The following is a 16,359-nucleotide window of genomic DNA, read 5'->3' as shown; positions in this document are numbered from 1 at the left end:
TGGATGGTAGAGAGAGCTTATGCTCATCAGAAAGAGCTCTGGAGAAAGACTAGGCTGATTCGCATCTCTGTTCCTTCCTTAGTAGCTGTGACTATGGGCAAATTACTTATACTCCCTGCACCTCCATTTCTCCATTTTCAAAATGGAAATAATTAAAACCTACCTCACAGGTTTGTTGTGAGAATTCAATGAATTGAAGTGTTTAAAGCACCGGGTACACTGCTTGGCACATAATAAATGCTCAGTAAATATTAGTTCTCTCCCTGATGCAACAACAAATGATTGCAATGATGAACAGTTAAATGTCGAGTTGTGAACATTGACTCTGCCAGTAGATCTGCTCAGAAGCTGCAGCGATAGCTGGGGACTGATCACCTGGATAGTGATGGTGAGAATTTGTGTGTGTATCTACACATGTGCACATGCAAATCCCTCCATCCTTTTGCTCCTCTGCAGTTGGCAGAAACATGAGATTCTTTATTTTCTGTTTCATGCCCGGGATAACAAGGACTCTGCTCTGTACCTGCAGTGTTTTTATATCCCTAATAAGAATCAAAAGTTTATTAGAAATCGTGCCTTAACGACTACCATTCCTGTACCCCAGGCGCTTTATCAGTCCTCACCCATGAGGTAAGTACTGTTATTATTCCCACTTTACATGGAGGCAGCTGGGGCTCTGAAAGTTACTTAAGGTTATGGGGCTGCTAAGGACTGGAATCACAGTTCAGGGGAGCAGAGCCACCAGTACACCTGCCCTGGACTGGATGTGAGCAAGAGTTCAATAATTTTGGGGTCTTATTAGTTTCTGCCACCGACCCTGGCTAATTTCACCTCACAACCCAAGAAGCCAATTTTAGAAGGATATGGTTCCCAGTTTAGTGACAAAAACATGGAGGTGCACCTGCGAGAATTGTGGACATTGCCCAGGTATTGAGCTCACTTGGAGCGTAGAAAGAGAGCGCGGTGGCATCGTCAGCCATCTGTGCCCCACCCCTATGAACATAAACTTGAAAGGAACCGCCTCACCACATGCCCAGCACCTGGGGCAGTGCCTGGAGCATATTATGGCTGAAGAAATATGTGTCCCTGTAAATACACAATTATAGGTAAATATGCCCAATGAATAAGTGCTCAAAACATTCAGTTATAGACAAGCATATACAATACAGATACCTCAATACACACGCTCATACACGATGTACACCTGCATCCACATACACAAACACAAATCCAAAATAAAGGCACACATAATCACATGCGTATATATGCAAAGATGTTATGAGCAAATATATATAATCCAGATATGCACAAACACACATCTACTCACCTATACACATGCACAGCGATTCTCAGACCTCTGCTATGACCCCAGGCCCAGGAAGGAGTCTGTCTGCCGCATGAGCCCTAGCATGTTGCTATGACCCCAGGCCCAGGAAGGAGTCTGTCTGCCGCATGAGCCCTAGCATGTTGGAGCTCGTCAAAAAGTTCTTTGCAGCCCCCGCTTAGCTGGCTGGTAACTGGACCCTGGCTCCTGGACCTCCGGGCTTAGGGCTGGCCAGGCAGGGAGGCAGAATCTCTGGCAGTCCCTCGTGGGTGGGCAGGCAGGCGGCGGACGCAGAGGTCACTGGGGTGAGAGCTGGGGCTGCCCGAGCCTCTCTGCTTCTGGCTGGAATGTGCTCAATAGGGGCCGCCTCCCAGGCCTCCCTCTCTCCCATAGCCACCCACCAGCCCTGGGCCTGGGCCAACCCATGACACCAAACCCTGCCAGGTTCTTGCATACAGGGGTGGTGATGAACACTTGAGGACCGTGGAAGGGCACACTCAAACGCACAGAGAAATGCATGATCACACAGAGAAGCTGGTCAAGACATTCACACACAGAGAAAGACACACAGAAGGACAGAGGAAGACATGCAAATTCACAATCCCACTGAAATGCACATTCAGACACACTTCCAAACACCCCTAGAGACATAGCAAGCACATATACACACATAATCGCATGAACAGACAGAGCTACTAAGAGACCAGATCCACACACAAGCAACATTTGTACATGTAGTGAACACGTGCAGAAACTCAGACCACACAGGGACTCACAGCACAGGTGGAGCATCACAATCACACCTAAATGCCCATACATGTGCACGCACAGACACACGAAGACCCCTGTCAGCAGCGCTGCGGAGTTGGAGCATTTCCCCCTCCTGGGGCCTAGAGGAAATGCTTCATTCACTAGGCCACTCTCCAGCCCACATGTGGTGGGCTCACAGGGAGGGCCTGAGAAACTGCTTCCCACAGGAGGAAATAGTGCTGGACCCCCAGACAGGTGCCCACAGCTAGGCTGCCCTGCTGTCTCAGTGCTTGGCCAGGAGGACGGTGTATGGGGCAGAGAGCCAGTTCTGGAGTCACGTGGCTTGGGTTTTGTTTTTGTCAGTTACACACACACAAACGCACTTTTCAAGAGAGCATATGTATGTACAAATATACATGTAGGGACGCTCTTAGAACCTCAGTGTCTTCATCCTTATGATGGGGTTAATAATCCTTTCACCCCTGAGGATTGTGGGGATGGCATAAGGTGGCATCGTGAAGGACCAGATCAAATTACTGTCTTCTCGGGGTCTGGGGCTCTCAGTTTCTTCTGAGGCCGTGGAAGTCTTGAACCTTGCTCGCAGACGTCGGGCTCCACAGCTGGATTCCTCCACCCAAGGTGGCCCAGCTGAGAAGAGCCAGAGCGGAGCTGCGAACACTGGGCGCCAGGCTCCCGGCGGCCTCACAGGAAGCTGCGGACTGGGCTCCAGGGGGCGCGGGGGGTCCGTGCTCAGGCCGCTCCTTCCGCGAACTGCGGGAGCTGCCGCCGCCGCCGCCGCCGCCGCCGCCGCCCGGCCGCTCCCTGGGATCCGAGTGAGAACCTAGTCCGTGGTGGGCGGGGCCGGCCCGGAGCCCCGCCCCATTCACGGCCCCTGAAACGGAGCGCCTACAAGCCCCAGTCCCAGAAGGGAACTGCTGTCTGAGCAGGAAACCTCATCTTCACTGGCCAGCCGAGAGAGGAACTGGGGTCGCGCTGGGCGCCCGACGGACCCTCCCCGGGGACGAGCCTGCCCCACACCGCCCCGCCCCGCCGGCTGCTCCGCATCAGGTTCTCCAGCCACAGCCTTACCTGTAGGCTTCCGAATCACCAGGGCTTCCAGAGGATGCTCCGGCCACCAGCGGAAACCTTGGGGCAGCAGTGAAGGAGGCATCCATCCCCCTCCATTCAGCTCCTCTCCTCCTAGGCCAGGGGCTCCCCCGGGGGGACGAGCATGGTGGTTTTCCGTTGGAGCCCCCTGGCTTGGGACGTCTGAGAAGATGCCTGCTATGAGGCTGTTCACTTGCTTCCTACAGCTTCTGGCCGGGCTGGCGCTTCCTGCTGTGCCCCCTCAGGTAAGACCCACCCCCACCTCCCAGCCTGGCTCCCCTGATCTTCCCACCGTTGACACTCGAAACTGGGCGCTCTGAAATCCCCTGACCCACTCTGGGGAGCGGCCCCTCCAAGGATGTCTACACATTTCTCAGGAGCCAGGGTGGACCATATCGTCTGGGAGGAGACCTCTGGCTGGGCTGTCCCAGACTCCAGCTCTGGGGTCTGTCTTGGCGGGGGCAGGGAAGCCACAGGGAAGGGAGGGAGGTTTCCTGTCTGGCCCCTGGAGCTCCAGTGGCTTTGCTAAAAGCATCTCTTCACTAATCCCAGGCGGGTCCCTGGCCTTGTGGTCAGGGTCGAGGCCTGTGACCAGGCAGACGCCCCCAGGACCTCTGACCTGGCCTGGTGGAGGTGAAGCCCATAGAAGACGCCATTGGTGGGGAGGCTGGGCCCTGCCCCCACTAGGGCTCCAGACTGAGCGCAGGCCTGGGGGTGGGCTGGGGGCAAGACAAGAGGTCCTGCTGTGCCTACTTTCCCTGGTGGGCAGCGGAGGTCCTGAGTGCAGGGCCTGGGGAAGTGAGCAGGGCCCTTTTCCCAGGAGCAGGGTGAGTCTGGCCAGGAGCCAGCTTCGGCAGTGAAATCCTGACAAAGCCAATGAGCTGCCTTCCCACTGCGCTGTGTCACTGCCCCTAGAGTCCCCAGCCCCAGCCCAGGAGTGGGTAGGCTGGACAGTCCCCTGGGATAGGAGAGCCCTATCACCCGCCACCCTCCTGCCTGCTGCAGGGCTGGTTAGAGGTGTAACGTTACCGGCAGCACCAGCTCATGGCGCCACCAGCTCCGGCCCCTTGTCTCCCACCAGTTGATCACCACCCCCTGGGCTCTGGCACCCAGCCAAGGCGGGCTGCACAGGGCCCAGCAGGTCTGGCCTGGTGGCTGGGTAAGAGGGAGACCCCAAGGGATTGCAAGATCTTTGGGACACAGAAGACAAAGGGGCTTCGAAAGCCTCCAGCATCCCACCCTTTCCAAATGAGGAAACTGAGGCCAGAGTGAAGACTGGAGCCCACCCAGGATCCAGTGAGGTTTTAGTTGCACCTGGAAAGAGACAGCTCAGCTCTGAGACAGGGCAGAGAGTGTGTGCAGTGGGTGGGAAGGAGCTCAGAGGGGCCTCTATGCTCTTGCCAACAGCACAGAGGCCCAAAGTGGTCCCCCTCATCTCTGTACCTTTCTGTCCACAGCAATTGGCCTTGTCTGCTGGGAACAGTTCATCAGAGATGGAAGGTAAGCCTGGATTGGTGCACATGCTCACTAAGCCCTTTCCTCCCAAGCCTCTGCAGAGGATGCGGGATGATGTTAAGTTGGGGAGAGTCTGCAAGCTGGCTGACACCCTGGCTGACAAAGTTGGCAGGGCTTGAGAAATCCCCCCATTGTGACCCGGGGCCTATAGAGGTATATTCCCAGGCCAGGGTCACACAGTGCCCAGAGAGCAGAGCTGGAACCAGTATACCCAGGGTTGGCCTAGTTGGTTCAGAGCCCCTTCCCAGCATGATGTCAGGGGGCAGATGGGGTTTGGAGGGCAGTTTGGGCAGTGTGTGCCAGGGGCCAGACTGGGGAGCTGGAAGCTGGATGCAGTGGGCAAACAATCAAGAGAGTCAGGGAGGGGCGAGGGGACCTTCCAAGCAGCCAGCGCTGGCAGAGCTGCAGGGATCTGACCAGGCCTTTCCATTGATTACAAACAGACAGAACATGAGTCGCACCCTCCCTGGCCCCTCCACTCCCCATCCTGGGTTGCATCAAGAGAGAATCTTCAAAGGGTGAGCTGTTCGCCAAAGAGACATACATGCAGAAGGCAGGAGGAGGCCCATGCCAGGGACCCTGCCTTGCCCCTCCCTCCCTGCCTCTCCAATAACTGCAGCAAGGCCACACACCACTGCTGAGATTTCCCACGGAGCCGCAGGAGAGGGAGCATGTAGGGACATGTACAGGCACACGCGTGATAACCAGTGTGAGCTAGGAGCACCCTCCCTCTGCTGGCCTGCCTGCAAGGTAGGCAGCCTCTCCTGGGCCTGGCCATGCTCGCACACCCAAATCCAAGACCCCTTGGGCACTGAGAAGGTGGGGAAGATAGCTGACCTCGAGTTCATTGACATTCTCGCCCTCCCCCTGCTGTGCTGTCTGGGACTGGCACGATATTATGCTCTCTGAGATTTGGGGAGGGACTGTCATCAACTCCACCCCGTGGCCTTTTTGATGCTTTTAGTGTATTTCAGGCAATAGCTACCAAAGAAGTCTGAGCCTCAGTTTCCTCATCTGTAAAATGGGAGCAGTCAACTACATGATATCTAAGGTTCTTTTTCTAAGATTGTAGGATTCTCTGACTCCATGGAGGAGACACGGGAGTATATGTCTCCCAGGGACCAGGGTAAGGAGGCTCGGAAGTATCCGTTCATTAGGGCAGCTCACCTGTCAGCTTGTGTTGTGGCCAGGGGAAATCCCATGAGCTTTGGACTTCAGATATCAAAATGTGAAAATGTCATCCCCACCTCTGCTAACACCAGACAAGAGACAGCATGCTCTGTACTTTGCAGCTATGGATGTTGATTTTTACTACTACCATCACGGTAACAGCACTGGGCATTTACTATAATTCTGTGCTGACCGCAGGCTGTGAACTAGAAAGACCTTTGTATTCTCCACATTTTATAGATGAAGAAGCTGAGGCTCAGAGAGGCCTTTGGGGTTGCCTAAAGCCTCAGACGCCCCTTAGTGTCCACGGCTCATGGCTGAGCAGACACGAGCAGATTGTCCCTTGCGGCAGCTGGCTGTGTGCCCCAGTGACTACGGAGAGGACACCTGCCAGGCTCGGGCTCATGGCCAGCAGCTCTGCCAAGCCCTGTGGCTCCTCCCCAGTGGCCTCCCCAGGAGCTTACTCTCAGGATTAAACATTTCCCGTCTTGGGTCTCCTCGGTCCTGAGTAGTAGGCAACTGGAGCCAGGTAGGAGGCTCTCCCACAGGGCCTGTGAGAGAGATGAGAGCTCGCTCCTCGCGGTCTGGGAGCAGCCTCCCACCCCTGGAGCAGGTCTGGGGCCAGAGGAAGTGCTCTCAGGAGCAGCTGAGCAGAGCTCTTTCCTGAGGGGCTCAGCCCACATCTGGGAGTGGTCACCGCTCTCTCAGCCAGCAGGCCCCTCACCCAGCCCCCTTTGTTTCTCCCACACATGCAGACAGCAGCCTCCAGGGATAGATTGCCCTCTCTCCTGGTGGCTGCCAGGTAGACCAGGCCCAGCTCACCTCCTTCTCAGACTTTCCCCAACATAATCTGCCCTTGCAGCCCGGAAAGTGGTGGGTTTCAGGGGCCCATAGACTGGGCCCTGTTGACACAGTCTGTATGGCGGGGTGTGGGGGCGAGGAAAGGAAATCCCTTCTTTTGCCGCCAAGGCAGAGCCGGCTCTGCTTAACCTGGCTGGGGCCCCAACAGCCCAGCTGATGGGTGTGTGTTTGCAGAACATTAGAGGTTTGGGGGACCCTTTCTCTGCTGCTGTCCCCTTCCCTGACGGCTGGTCCCAGGGCAGGAGCTGGAACCTTCCATGGCACTTTTGCGGCTAGCTATTCCTCTGCTGTTATTTGTGCTTTCCAAGGCAGAGATTAAACATGCAGAGTTACATAGTGCGCATGAAGATTTTAGACTAAACATGTACTCTTGGAGTTACGATAGGGAGGAGCCCCTCTGACTTCTACTCCAAAGGCCAGCTTCCCTGGGGCTTCGGGGCTGCCTATGGTGAGAGGGGTTTGTTTCCCACTTGGGGACCAGGGAGAGCTTCCTATTGGCCTAGAGAGGTAGGATCAGGGGAGGCATCTGGTCTTTCTCCCAACCCAGGCCCAGCCCTAGTACCTCCTAAGCAGACAGGGCAGAATGGAGCAGCAGACGCCCAGATAAGCACGGTTTATTGCTTCCGTGGCCTCCTCGGCCAGCTCCACGTGGACACACTGCCTCTTAGGTATTTTCCACCAGCTTGCAGCCTTTCCCCAGAGCCTCTGCTAGGGCTGAAGTTTATTTTTCCTCTGAGATTACCCTGAGACTCATGTCCTCATAGGCTCAGTGCAATGGACTTTGGCCCCTCTGCCTCTTAGGAAGGGTCAAGGAAGGAAGTGAGGGGCTGCTAGGAGAGCCACTGCTCTTGGGCAGAGGCTTCAGAGCCCCCAGGTGACCCATCTTCCATGTCCTCTCCCACGGTCGGGTATAGGATGGGATGACCCAGGGCTGGAGATGTTTCTCCACCCACGGTATCAAGGCTAGGCTGGGTTATGTGTACAAAATCACAGACCGTCTGTCAGAGCCGGGAGAGACCTTAGCAACCATCTATTCCCAACCTGCTTCTTTTTCCCTAGCTGAGGAAACTGATACACCCAGAAAGATTAAGTGACCTCTCCAAGGTCACGTGGCCAGTGTAGGGCCAGGACTAGAAGCCAGGTCTCCTGGCTCTGGCTCCTCACTTCCTGTGAGCCACTGTTGGGGGTCAAGTCCCAGGCCTTCCCCTGAAGGAGCAGCATCTTTTGAGAGATTCCAGATCAGCCCCCAAAAGCTCCTAGTCATAACCACCATGACATCGTGGGGGCCGGGGACGTCCCTGATAATCCTCAGGGAACTATCATCTAATCATTCAGTAATTACTTAGCCTGTGTTTACTGGGTGCTTGGGTCCCTGTCCTCACAGAGCCTCGACTTGGTTGTAAAGGAGATAAAAGCCACCAGTGACCAAGATAAGGCAAGCCCTCAGGGACTAGTTATGCTCAAAGGAGGAACATCTGTTCATACTAGAAAAGTTGGAGAAGGCTTTGGAGAGGAGGCGGGGAGTGGACCTTGAGAAACGGGTGGTCGGCTTTATTTGGTTAGAAATGAGAAGGGGGGGGGGGTGGCGGAGAGCATAGCCCGAAGGCGGAAATATGGTTCTGTGCCCAGGTTTGGTGCAAGGACTGGTCCCCAGTCCCACTAAAATGGGGAGTGGGGATAGAGCGCATTGCTGGCCGCGGTCTTGGCTGCCTGGCAGCAGAGCTGGCCCAGAATGGGGCAGAAAGTAAGGACTAGGGGGAAGGCTAACCCTCCCTGTGGGACTCTGTAAGCCAATCTCACAGAATTTGCAGAACTCACTGTTTTCTGCAAATTCTTTAAGACCGAGGAAGCACTGAGTCAGGCCTAAGAAAGACCCAGCGGGCCAGGGTTGCTGCCAGGGCATGCTTCTCGAAGCTCCAAGGCAGATGAGAGTACCTGAGTTGAGAATAGAGCAGAGAGCTCAGGACCCTGAGGAATTCCATTCCACTCAGATTTCTGTCCGGCCAATGACCTAAGGGTCCAGCAGTTTTCCCAGACAGATCACATCATTTTAGAGCAGAGGGAGCTCAGATAAGCTGGGGGCTTCCTGGAGAAGGAGGTGTGGGCTAACCCTGGAAGGCTCCGCAGGGCCTAGGGAGCCAGGATTGGGGCTTCAAGCAGCAGGCCCCCCTGTGCTGACTCAGCTGACTGTGCCCCTTCCTAGTGGTGCCCTTCCAGGAAGTGTGGGGCCGCAGCTACTGCCGGACACTGGAGCGGCTGGTGGACATCATGTCGGAGTACCCCAGTGAGGTGGAGCATATGTTCAGCCCATCCTGCGTCTCCCTGCTGCGCTGCACCGGCTGCTGTGGCGATGAGAACCTGCACTGTGTGCCGGTGGAGATGGCCAATGTCACCATGCAGGTAGGGAGGGTCTCCTCCTCGCGACCCGCCTGCCCCAGCATCCATACCTGTCTCAGAGGGCCACAGAACCTGCCAACTAAAAGGGGTCTGGAGAGGGGAGGAGGGCAGGCCAAGGTCACGGGACTACAATAGGCTCCCAGGCCTGTGTTCTTACCCCCCAGCATAGCGCCCTCCTTTGTGATCCTCTGTCCCAACTTTGAGCCCACTCACCTCCTCCCTTACCAGTTTTCCCAGGCTCTAGCTTAGCCCTACTCCAGGGGCCAGGATATCTGGTTGAGGTTAGAAAAGACATCTGCTTAGATTCAATAAGTCCCTGTTTATACCAGTAGCATTTGGTGCCCTGAACTTTGCTTGCACATACACCACCCCCACACCCACACACATACATGCAATGGTTTATTGAGCACTTACTAAGTAATACCAAGTAAGTATTGTATTAGACACTTCATAAATGCTACCTCAACAGTCAGTTCTTGAGGGCAAGTGTTATCCCCATTTCACAAATGAGGAACTTGAGGTTCAAAGATGTTCTTTCTCTTGCTCAGCAGGTAGAGGAGCCAAAATTTGAACACAGGTCTCTCTGACTCCAGAGCATAGGCCCCCTTCCTACACTGTTGCTAGGCCAGTGGCCCTGCGTAGGGAGGGACAGGGGCCTCCCTCAAATTCGTATGCAGGTGGGAGGGCTGTTTGCCCCACACTCAAGCAGAATGAGGGCATGTAGTCCAAAGGCTGATGGGAAACAGGGAGTCTGGTCCTCTCCATGAGGAGAGGGTAAGAGAGTGTTGGAAGCCCATGGGCCACCTCCCAATCCAGGGATCCAACCTTTCTCTCCCTGCAGCTCCTGAAGATCCGCTCTGGGTACCGGCCCTCCTACGTGGAGCTGACATTCTCTCAGCACGTGCGCTGTGAGTGCAGGTAGGTCCCGAGGGTGCGGCAGGGACGAGCCGTGTACTTGGCATCCTCGGCCAAATGCCCATCACTGCTGCAAGTTATACTTCCTTCCTGGCTGAGGGAGACCAGGGAAATCACGGACCAGTGGCGGCTGCATTGTGTCCCCTCATCAGCTGGTTTTTGCCTGGAGAGGTATTCTCAGCAGGGGCTTGCAGGGGCTCAGGGCGCACCATCCCCTGTCCCCACCACCACTGAGATGGGAAACAGCTGCCACCGCCCTGGAAGAGGCACCCGAGGCAAGGCCATTGCAAGCCTGGGCTTAGTTCTGGGCCAGGCTGCTGCTTGTGGAAGGGGACAACTGGGCCGAAGAGCACAGGGAAAGACAAGCCCTGGTGGGACGAAAAGAGCAGAAGGAAGGAGGCCCTGGGGTTTCTTTAAAATCACGCCCCACCTGGCAGAGCTTCTGACCAGCACCAGTGTGCTGTCTGTTCCCAGAATGCTCTGAACACTAGTTGCAGGGAGGAGCAGGCCAGGCACTGCCAACCAGGCCCAAGGAAGAGACATGCTGAGGTGCTGTCCTGGTGCCCAGGTCCTAAGTGCTGTCCTGGGGCGGGAAGAGGGGGAAGGGCCACCATTTATTGTGCTCCTCCTCCGTGCCTAGCCCCACACTAAGCACTTGAATGTGTTTTCTCATTTATTGTTCAAACGTTCACATTCCCATTCAAATGTTTCTCAATAAGCATTTATTGAGCACCTACTGTATGCCAGGCACTGTGCTAGATGCTTGGGATACAGTAGTAAGCACGACAGGCGAGATCCCTGCTCTTACAACAACCCTAGGAGGTAGGTACTACTGTTAGCCCCATTTTATAGATGAGAAAACTGAGTCTTAGTATGTTTACATGATTTGCCACAGCTTATAAGTAAACCCCAGCTGGTCTAACCCCGAAGGCTGTCCTCTTTCACGCTACCTCTCATGGCCATTGCCATGCTTTCCAGGAGCCCCCGTACTTCCCTGGGCTTGGCCCTGTCTAGCGCCCAGGGCTCTGGCTGCCCCTCTTGGACCTGAGTCCAGGCTCCAGGCCCTCTTCACTACCCCACTGTTTGGGGCTCTGCTTCAGTTCGTTTCCTCCCATCCCTCTCAGCCAGGGCTTAGCCATATAACAATAGTTCAGTAATGAACCCTCCCGGGCACAGTGCAGGACGGCAACCCTTCGCCTTCCACATCGCCCTTGCCCCCACAGCCACTCTGTTGGGACAGGCAGACAAGGAGGCAGATGCTCCAAAAGTGCTTCTGACTTGCCCAAGATGGCAGAGACATGACCAGGCAGTCCAAGGCTCTGGTACTCTGCTCTGGCTCCCGAGGGAGACAGCCCGCCTAGGGCAGCATTCCCTGGCCATGCTACCCCATGCCCCCGGCCCTGTTCCCAGGGAAGACGGAGGCCCTGTCACCTTCCAACGGGCTGGCCAACAGGGACACCTTTCTTCTCGCTTCTGGGCCAACAGCCACAGCTCTGGAGGCAGAGTCAGGACGTGCCGGGTGAATGCGAGGCTGGGCTTATCTCCCCTCACTCCACGCCTCTCCCACTCCTCCTGCTTTGCCTGTGGCATCACACGTCCCCAGCGCGGGGGTGGCAGTTGTGTCCTGACAAGCAGCCTTAGCTGGCAGCAACCATCCTCCGGTCCATGGCCTTGTCCCTCATTTACTGTCCTTAAGGAAACTCTGAGTGCAAGGACAAACCCTCCAAGGAGCAAGGGAAGGAAGTAAACAGAGAAGGCAGCGGAGAACAGACTCACAGACGCCCAAATTTGATGCTAAGAAGCTGAGAAAGGCAGAAGGGTCTGCAGAGGGGCCCCGATAGGGAATTCTTACCTCTCTTGGTGGAGTCACCAGAGTGTAGAGTGGGAGCTTCAAACCCAGAGACTGCTGATCATCTCTCCCTCATTAGCTCCATGCTACCCCCTAGTGGCTTTAGTGCCAACTGCAGGACCAGGACTCCTGAGGAGAGGTATTGGGGTGGCCGCCAGCCCCCACTTACTGCTTTCCTGATTCTTCCCTATCCCTCTCTCTGTCTGCGTTTTCAGGCCTATGCGGGAGAAGATGAAGCCAGAAAGGTAAGTGGCCTGGCTGGGGCTCTGGACTATTCTCCAGCCTTCCCGGCCCTGTCCTGTATAGCATGGGGCCCCCAGCCACTCTGTCCTGACGCTTTTGGCTTATTGCAGGAGGAGACCCAAGGGCAGGGGGAAGAGGAAGAGAGAGAAGCAGAGACCCACAGACTGCCACCTGTGAGTGTGAGGCGGGGGATCCCAGGGATGGCAAGGAGGCTGGGCCAGAGGGAAGCCCGCACCTACAGGGGTCAGTGGTCGGGAAGGGAAAGCAAGGCCCAGCTCAGTCTTGGGAGCCAGAACAGGGAGCTGCACGCAGAGAGATTACAGGGCCCAGGAAGCGTCAGGGGACCTTTATTCTTGTCCTGACTTAGCCCGAGTCTCTGTGTGGCCTCAAGCAAGTCATGTCTCCTCTCTGAGCCTAATTTTTCTCTCTGTGTAAAATGAGGGGTCAGGGGCCCACCGCGCATTTAGTCATTGTAGAAATATCTACCAAGTACTTACTGTGTGCCAGGTATACCAGTGAACAAAGCAACAAGATTGTTGCTCTTAAGTGCTTACCTTCTAGCGATGAAAAGTCCAACAACTAAAAATGTATCCAGGGCTAGAGTAGTGACCCTAGTGAGGGGGTAACCACTCACTGGCTCCCAGGCCAGTATTTATGTGCCCCCTCCAGGGGGCCTTGGGGTCCACTGGCTTCCTCTTTCCCTCTTAGTGTTACCTGCCCATGTTGGCTTCACACGTGGTGACCAAGGCTGGAGTCCAGGCCTGAGTATGGCTGGGGAAAAAAGGGTTAGAGAGGGGAAAATCCAAATCTGTGAGCGTAAATAGTAAAAATAAAAGATTTCACATCTACAGTAACTCAGTCCCACTGATATTCCTCTCAGCTCTAAGACTCCAGGAAATCATTTCATGCTGTGTCCCTGGAGCTGACCCAAGTCTTACCCCATGCTCCCGCCCCTCCATGAGCAGAGACTTTCACCCCAGTCCATGAAGACAGGGATTCTGGAGAAGCTGCTTTCCCGAAGGCATGTGGCTCTCATTTCTCCTCGTTGCCCAGGCAGCAACTTGGGGGAGGAGCTGGCAGAGTAGTCCACGCAGGGCGCCCCCGCTGGCGCTGGCAGGGTCGGTCCAGGTGAAAACCATCTTGGCCAATCTTCCAGAGCAGTGGTCTCAACACGTCTCATTCAGAAATCTCCTGAATTTCAAAAACCCATGGGCTCCCTTGCTCACTTTTAAGTTAACATTGAACTTTTCCATCAAAATTGTGAATGGTTGCAAAGGATATCATTTTTGGCATGTTATAAATATTAGTATTTTAACATTAACCATTATATAAGTTTTCAGATGTAGCCCATGGAATAAGGCATCCTAATTTAATGCCATCATTCACTTTTAAAAAAATAACAAATATATACATATATATTTGAATACTCTTCTTTAATAGTTGTTGCATATTTACATTGCTTCTTTTTTCCTTGAACTCGTATTTCCATTTTACTTGCCTCACAGAATTTCAGCATAATATAATTTTTTAATACTCAAAAGTCTTTTACATATCACCTTGTCATATGTATCTGCCACATAAAACTCTAAATTTTCTTCTGGAATTAATTATCACAATAATTATTAATAGTATCAATTTATAAAAACAACAAAATATATATGAATAAATATCAAACATAAAAGTACAAGCAATCTCATTGGGGATGCATCTGGATGACGTAAATGTGGCTACCCCGTTTCAATTAGTTGATGAATCCATTAATGAACGTTACCTCCTGCCAGACTGAAACAGGATTCAGCATTAATTCCATTCCTGTTCATCATTTTTTACAGACGAAAAGGTTGAGAAACCATGCTTGCATAAATAAGTAATTGGGACTAGATGTTACCCAATCACTTGAACTTGTCCACGTAAGAAACGCTCAAACCTGTAGAGAATTTTAATGAGTTTACTTAAGCCAAACTGACGACAATTGCTGGGAAGTAAAATCCTAACAGGTTGAGAAAATGTCCCTGAGAATGGTAGTTTTGCAGCTTATTTTATACGTTAGAATCAAAGGAGGAGACGGAAGGAGAGTTACATAAAATTCATCGGTAGTAGATGAAAGGAACAGGAGAAAGCAAAGCAGGGAAACCTCTGGGATTGGATAAAAAATTAAAACGGAGAGACATACTTCCTTTACATTGGCGTGTCCAGGGTAGTTAATAATTAACACTTACAGCACAGAGAGATGGTATGGGGGGGGGGGGAGAACAAGACAACACCGAGGGGTTCTGTGGCCTCCTGCCCTGGTGCAGAGGCTGTGCCCTGAGGGGTCTGGAAAGAGGGGATCACTCTGACATTTCAAAGGTATGTTATCTTAGATGCAAAAAGACAATAGACATCTATCGAGGAAGCTACAGGCCTAGGACCCAACCACCTGTCATAACCCGCTTTTAGTTAAGAATGCTCTTTTTTATGTTAAGACCATCCTATATGGTTACTTTTGCTCTCTGAGCTTGCAGAGCCTCCCATGCTGGCCTCCCTGAGCTTGTCAGGTTTAGTGTGTGGCCCCTTTTTCTTCCACAAACTCCTTCCAAGTTATTTGCCAAAACCCACAAGGTGCTACCAACAGTGCCTTCCTTCCTCAGGAGACGTCGATGAGTAGATGAGAGAGAGCTTAGTGCAGGGCTGGGCACCTGGGTACAGGCTCATGAAGGGTGGCTTCTAGCTTCTTATTGGCCTTGGTGCAAGCAGAGATCCAGGCACGCTGCAACCTCCCCGTGCTCCCTGCCCAAGCTTCCCCTCTGTGTTTGCCCCACCTCCCATAGGAGGGACCTGACTTTCCACGGCGTGCTGACACCTGCTTTCTGTGTTTGGTTTCTGCAGGTGCGGAGATACTGTTCCCCGAAGGTAACCGGCCCCTCGGAGGAGACCCCACACCTGGCTCGTGTATTTATTACCGTCACACTCTCAGTTACCTCCCTGCTGGCACCTGCCCTCTATTTATTAGCCAATTGTATCCCTGCTGAATGACTCCTCCCTCCAAGACGAGGGGCAGGGAGGGACAGGACCCTCAGGAATTCAGTGCCTTAAGCAGAACGTGAGAGAAAGAAGGCAGCCACAGATCCGTGTGTGTTTCAGCTTGGGAAGAAGCAAGACATGTGGCTCCGTGAGGGGCAAGCCAGGACCCAGAGGCCCGGGGAGTCTCCAAGGGGCTGGAGAGGGAAGAAAAGAGTGGGACCCACCGCCTATTCCTAGGCCTTGGGCTCTGGATGGACAAGCAGCCCTTGCTTTGGAAGCTCCTGGCTAGAATGGGGGTGAAGGAGCCTGCTCTGGCCACCACGGCCCCTGCTGAGTGGGAAGGCCGGCAGAGGGCTGGAGGCGTCCTTCGGCTTCCTCTTCCTGGCAGCAGCTCTGCACCTAGTAGAACAGAACATTCGGCTTCGGAGGACAGTGGTTGCCTGGGGCCTTTGCCACTCCTTGTCCCCTAGATCTCTCTTCACACCTTGCCACTGCTAGTGCTGGGACATTGTTCTTTATGGCCAAGGCATCACCATCCTGCCCCTCGCAGGGACACAGGCAAAGAGGACCCCAGGCTGGACATGGAGCAAGCTGCTCTACGTGGCTGTCTGACTGCCAAGCCAGATTCTCTTGAATAAAGTATTCTAGTCTGGAAACAGCTTCTCCGAGGGAGTGTGTTTGCCGGAACAGGGGGCAACAGCAGCAAATGGAAGCAGGACAGAAAGAAAGATCACGGGCCCCAAGGCTGCCCTCAGCGTGGCTCCGGCCTCCCCTGCAGCTTCCTGGGGTGTCCTCTACCCAGCTGCTAAAGGCAAAACCCTGAGGTCCACTTGTCCCACAATGAAGGGTTCCCAAGATGTAGTCTTGGCCCCAAAGTTGGGAGGCCCTGGACCCAGCCACTGCTGAACACTCTCAGATTCAAGATCCCCAGTCCCTTTCCCCTCCCCCAGGGCCACCCCTCAGTCCAGTGGCCAGCCCTCTAGACCCTCAGTGAATGGGGGCTCCCAGGCTCCCCAGGTCCTGGCCCCAGGGAACTGCACTGCATGCACGTCTCCAGCCTGCTCAGGCTGCCGAGTACAGGGGTCTGTGGATGCTGCCTGATTTCTTCTTCCTTCCTTTACCTCTCATCTTCCTCTGCCTGCCTCCTGAAAGCCTTGGCATGAAATGGGGGGGGGGCTTTTTTTTTTTCTTTTTTCAGTCCAAACCACTTACTATCAGACTTCCA

At 54.1% G+C, this 16,359-nt stretch overlaps 1 protein-coding gene across 3 annotated transcripts; it reads left to right on the top strand.

Annotated features, from left to right (window-relative positions):
- Positions 1 to 2,972: 2,972 nt before the first annotated feature.
- On the top strand, positions 2,973 to 15,790 carry PGF (placental growth factor). 3 transcript variants are annotated; one of them, XM_016134367.2, is made up of 7 exons: positions 2,973 to 3,426; positions 4,639 to 4,681; positions 8,931 to 9,127; positions 9,966 to 10,042; positions 12,104 to 12,133; positions 12,242 to 12,304; positions 15,000 to 15,790. In XM_016134367.2, the coding sequence occupies exons 1-7, from the start codon at positions 3,352 to 3,354 to the stop codon at positions 15,025 to 15,027; spliced, it is 513 nt and encodes a 170-aa protein (XP_015989853.1). In that variant the 5' UTR covers positions 2,973 to 3,351; the 3' UTR covers positions 15,028 to 15,790. The 3 variants fall into 3 exon arrangements, with proteins under 3 accessions (XP_015989853.1, XP_036073891.1, XP_015989854.1); XM_036217998.1 differs by lacking the exon at positions 12,104 to 12,133; XM_016134368.2 differs by lacking the exon at positions 12,242 to 12,304.
- The last annotated feature ends 569 nt before the right edge of the window (positions 15,791 to 16,359 follow it).

This window comes from Rousettus aegyptiacus, unplaced genomic scaffold (genome assembly GCF_014176215.1).
Source record: "Rousettus aegyptiacus isolate mRouAeg1 unplaced genomic scaffold, mRouAeg1.p scaffold_m13_p_3, whole genome shotgun sequence".
Taxonomy (NCBI): domain Eukaryota; kingdom Metazoa; phylum Chordata; class Mammalia; order Chiroptera; family Pteropodidae; genus Rousettus; species Rousettus aegyptiacus.
Note: the sequence above shows the minus strand (reverse complement) of the source record. Positions and strands in the feature narration are given on the sequence as shown.

What these genes read in the sequence shown, in the direction of transcription:
- PGF (XM_016134367.2), top strand. Translation starts at nt 3,352, where the DNA reads ATGCCTGCTATGAGGCTGTTCACTTGCTTCCTACAGCTTCTGGCCGGG. An exon ending in TTCCTGCTGTGCCCCCTCAG is followed by an intron (nt 3,427 to 4,638) that starts GTAAGACCCACC and finishes TTCTGTCCACAG; the next exon opens with CAATTGGCCTTGTCTGCTGG. An exon ending in GAGAAGATGAAGCCAGAAAG is followed by an intron (nt 12,134 to 12,241) that starts GTAAGTGGCCTG and finishes GGCTTATTGCAG; the next exon opens with GAGGAGACCCAAGGGCAGGG.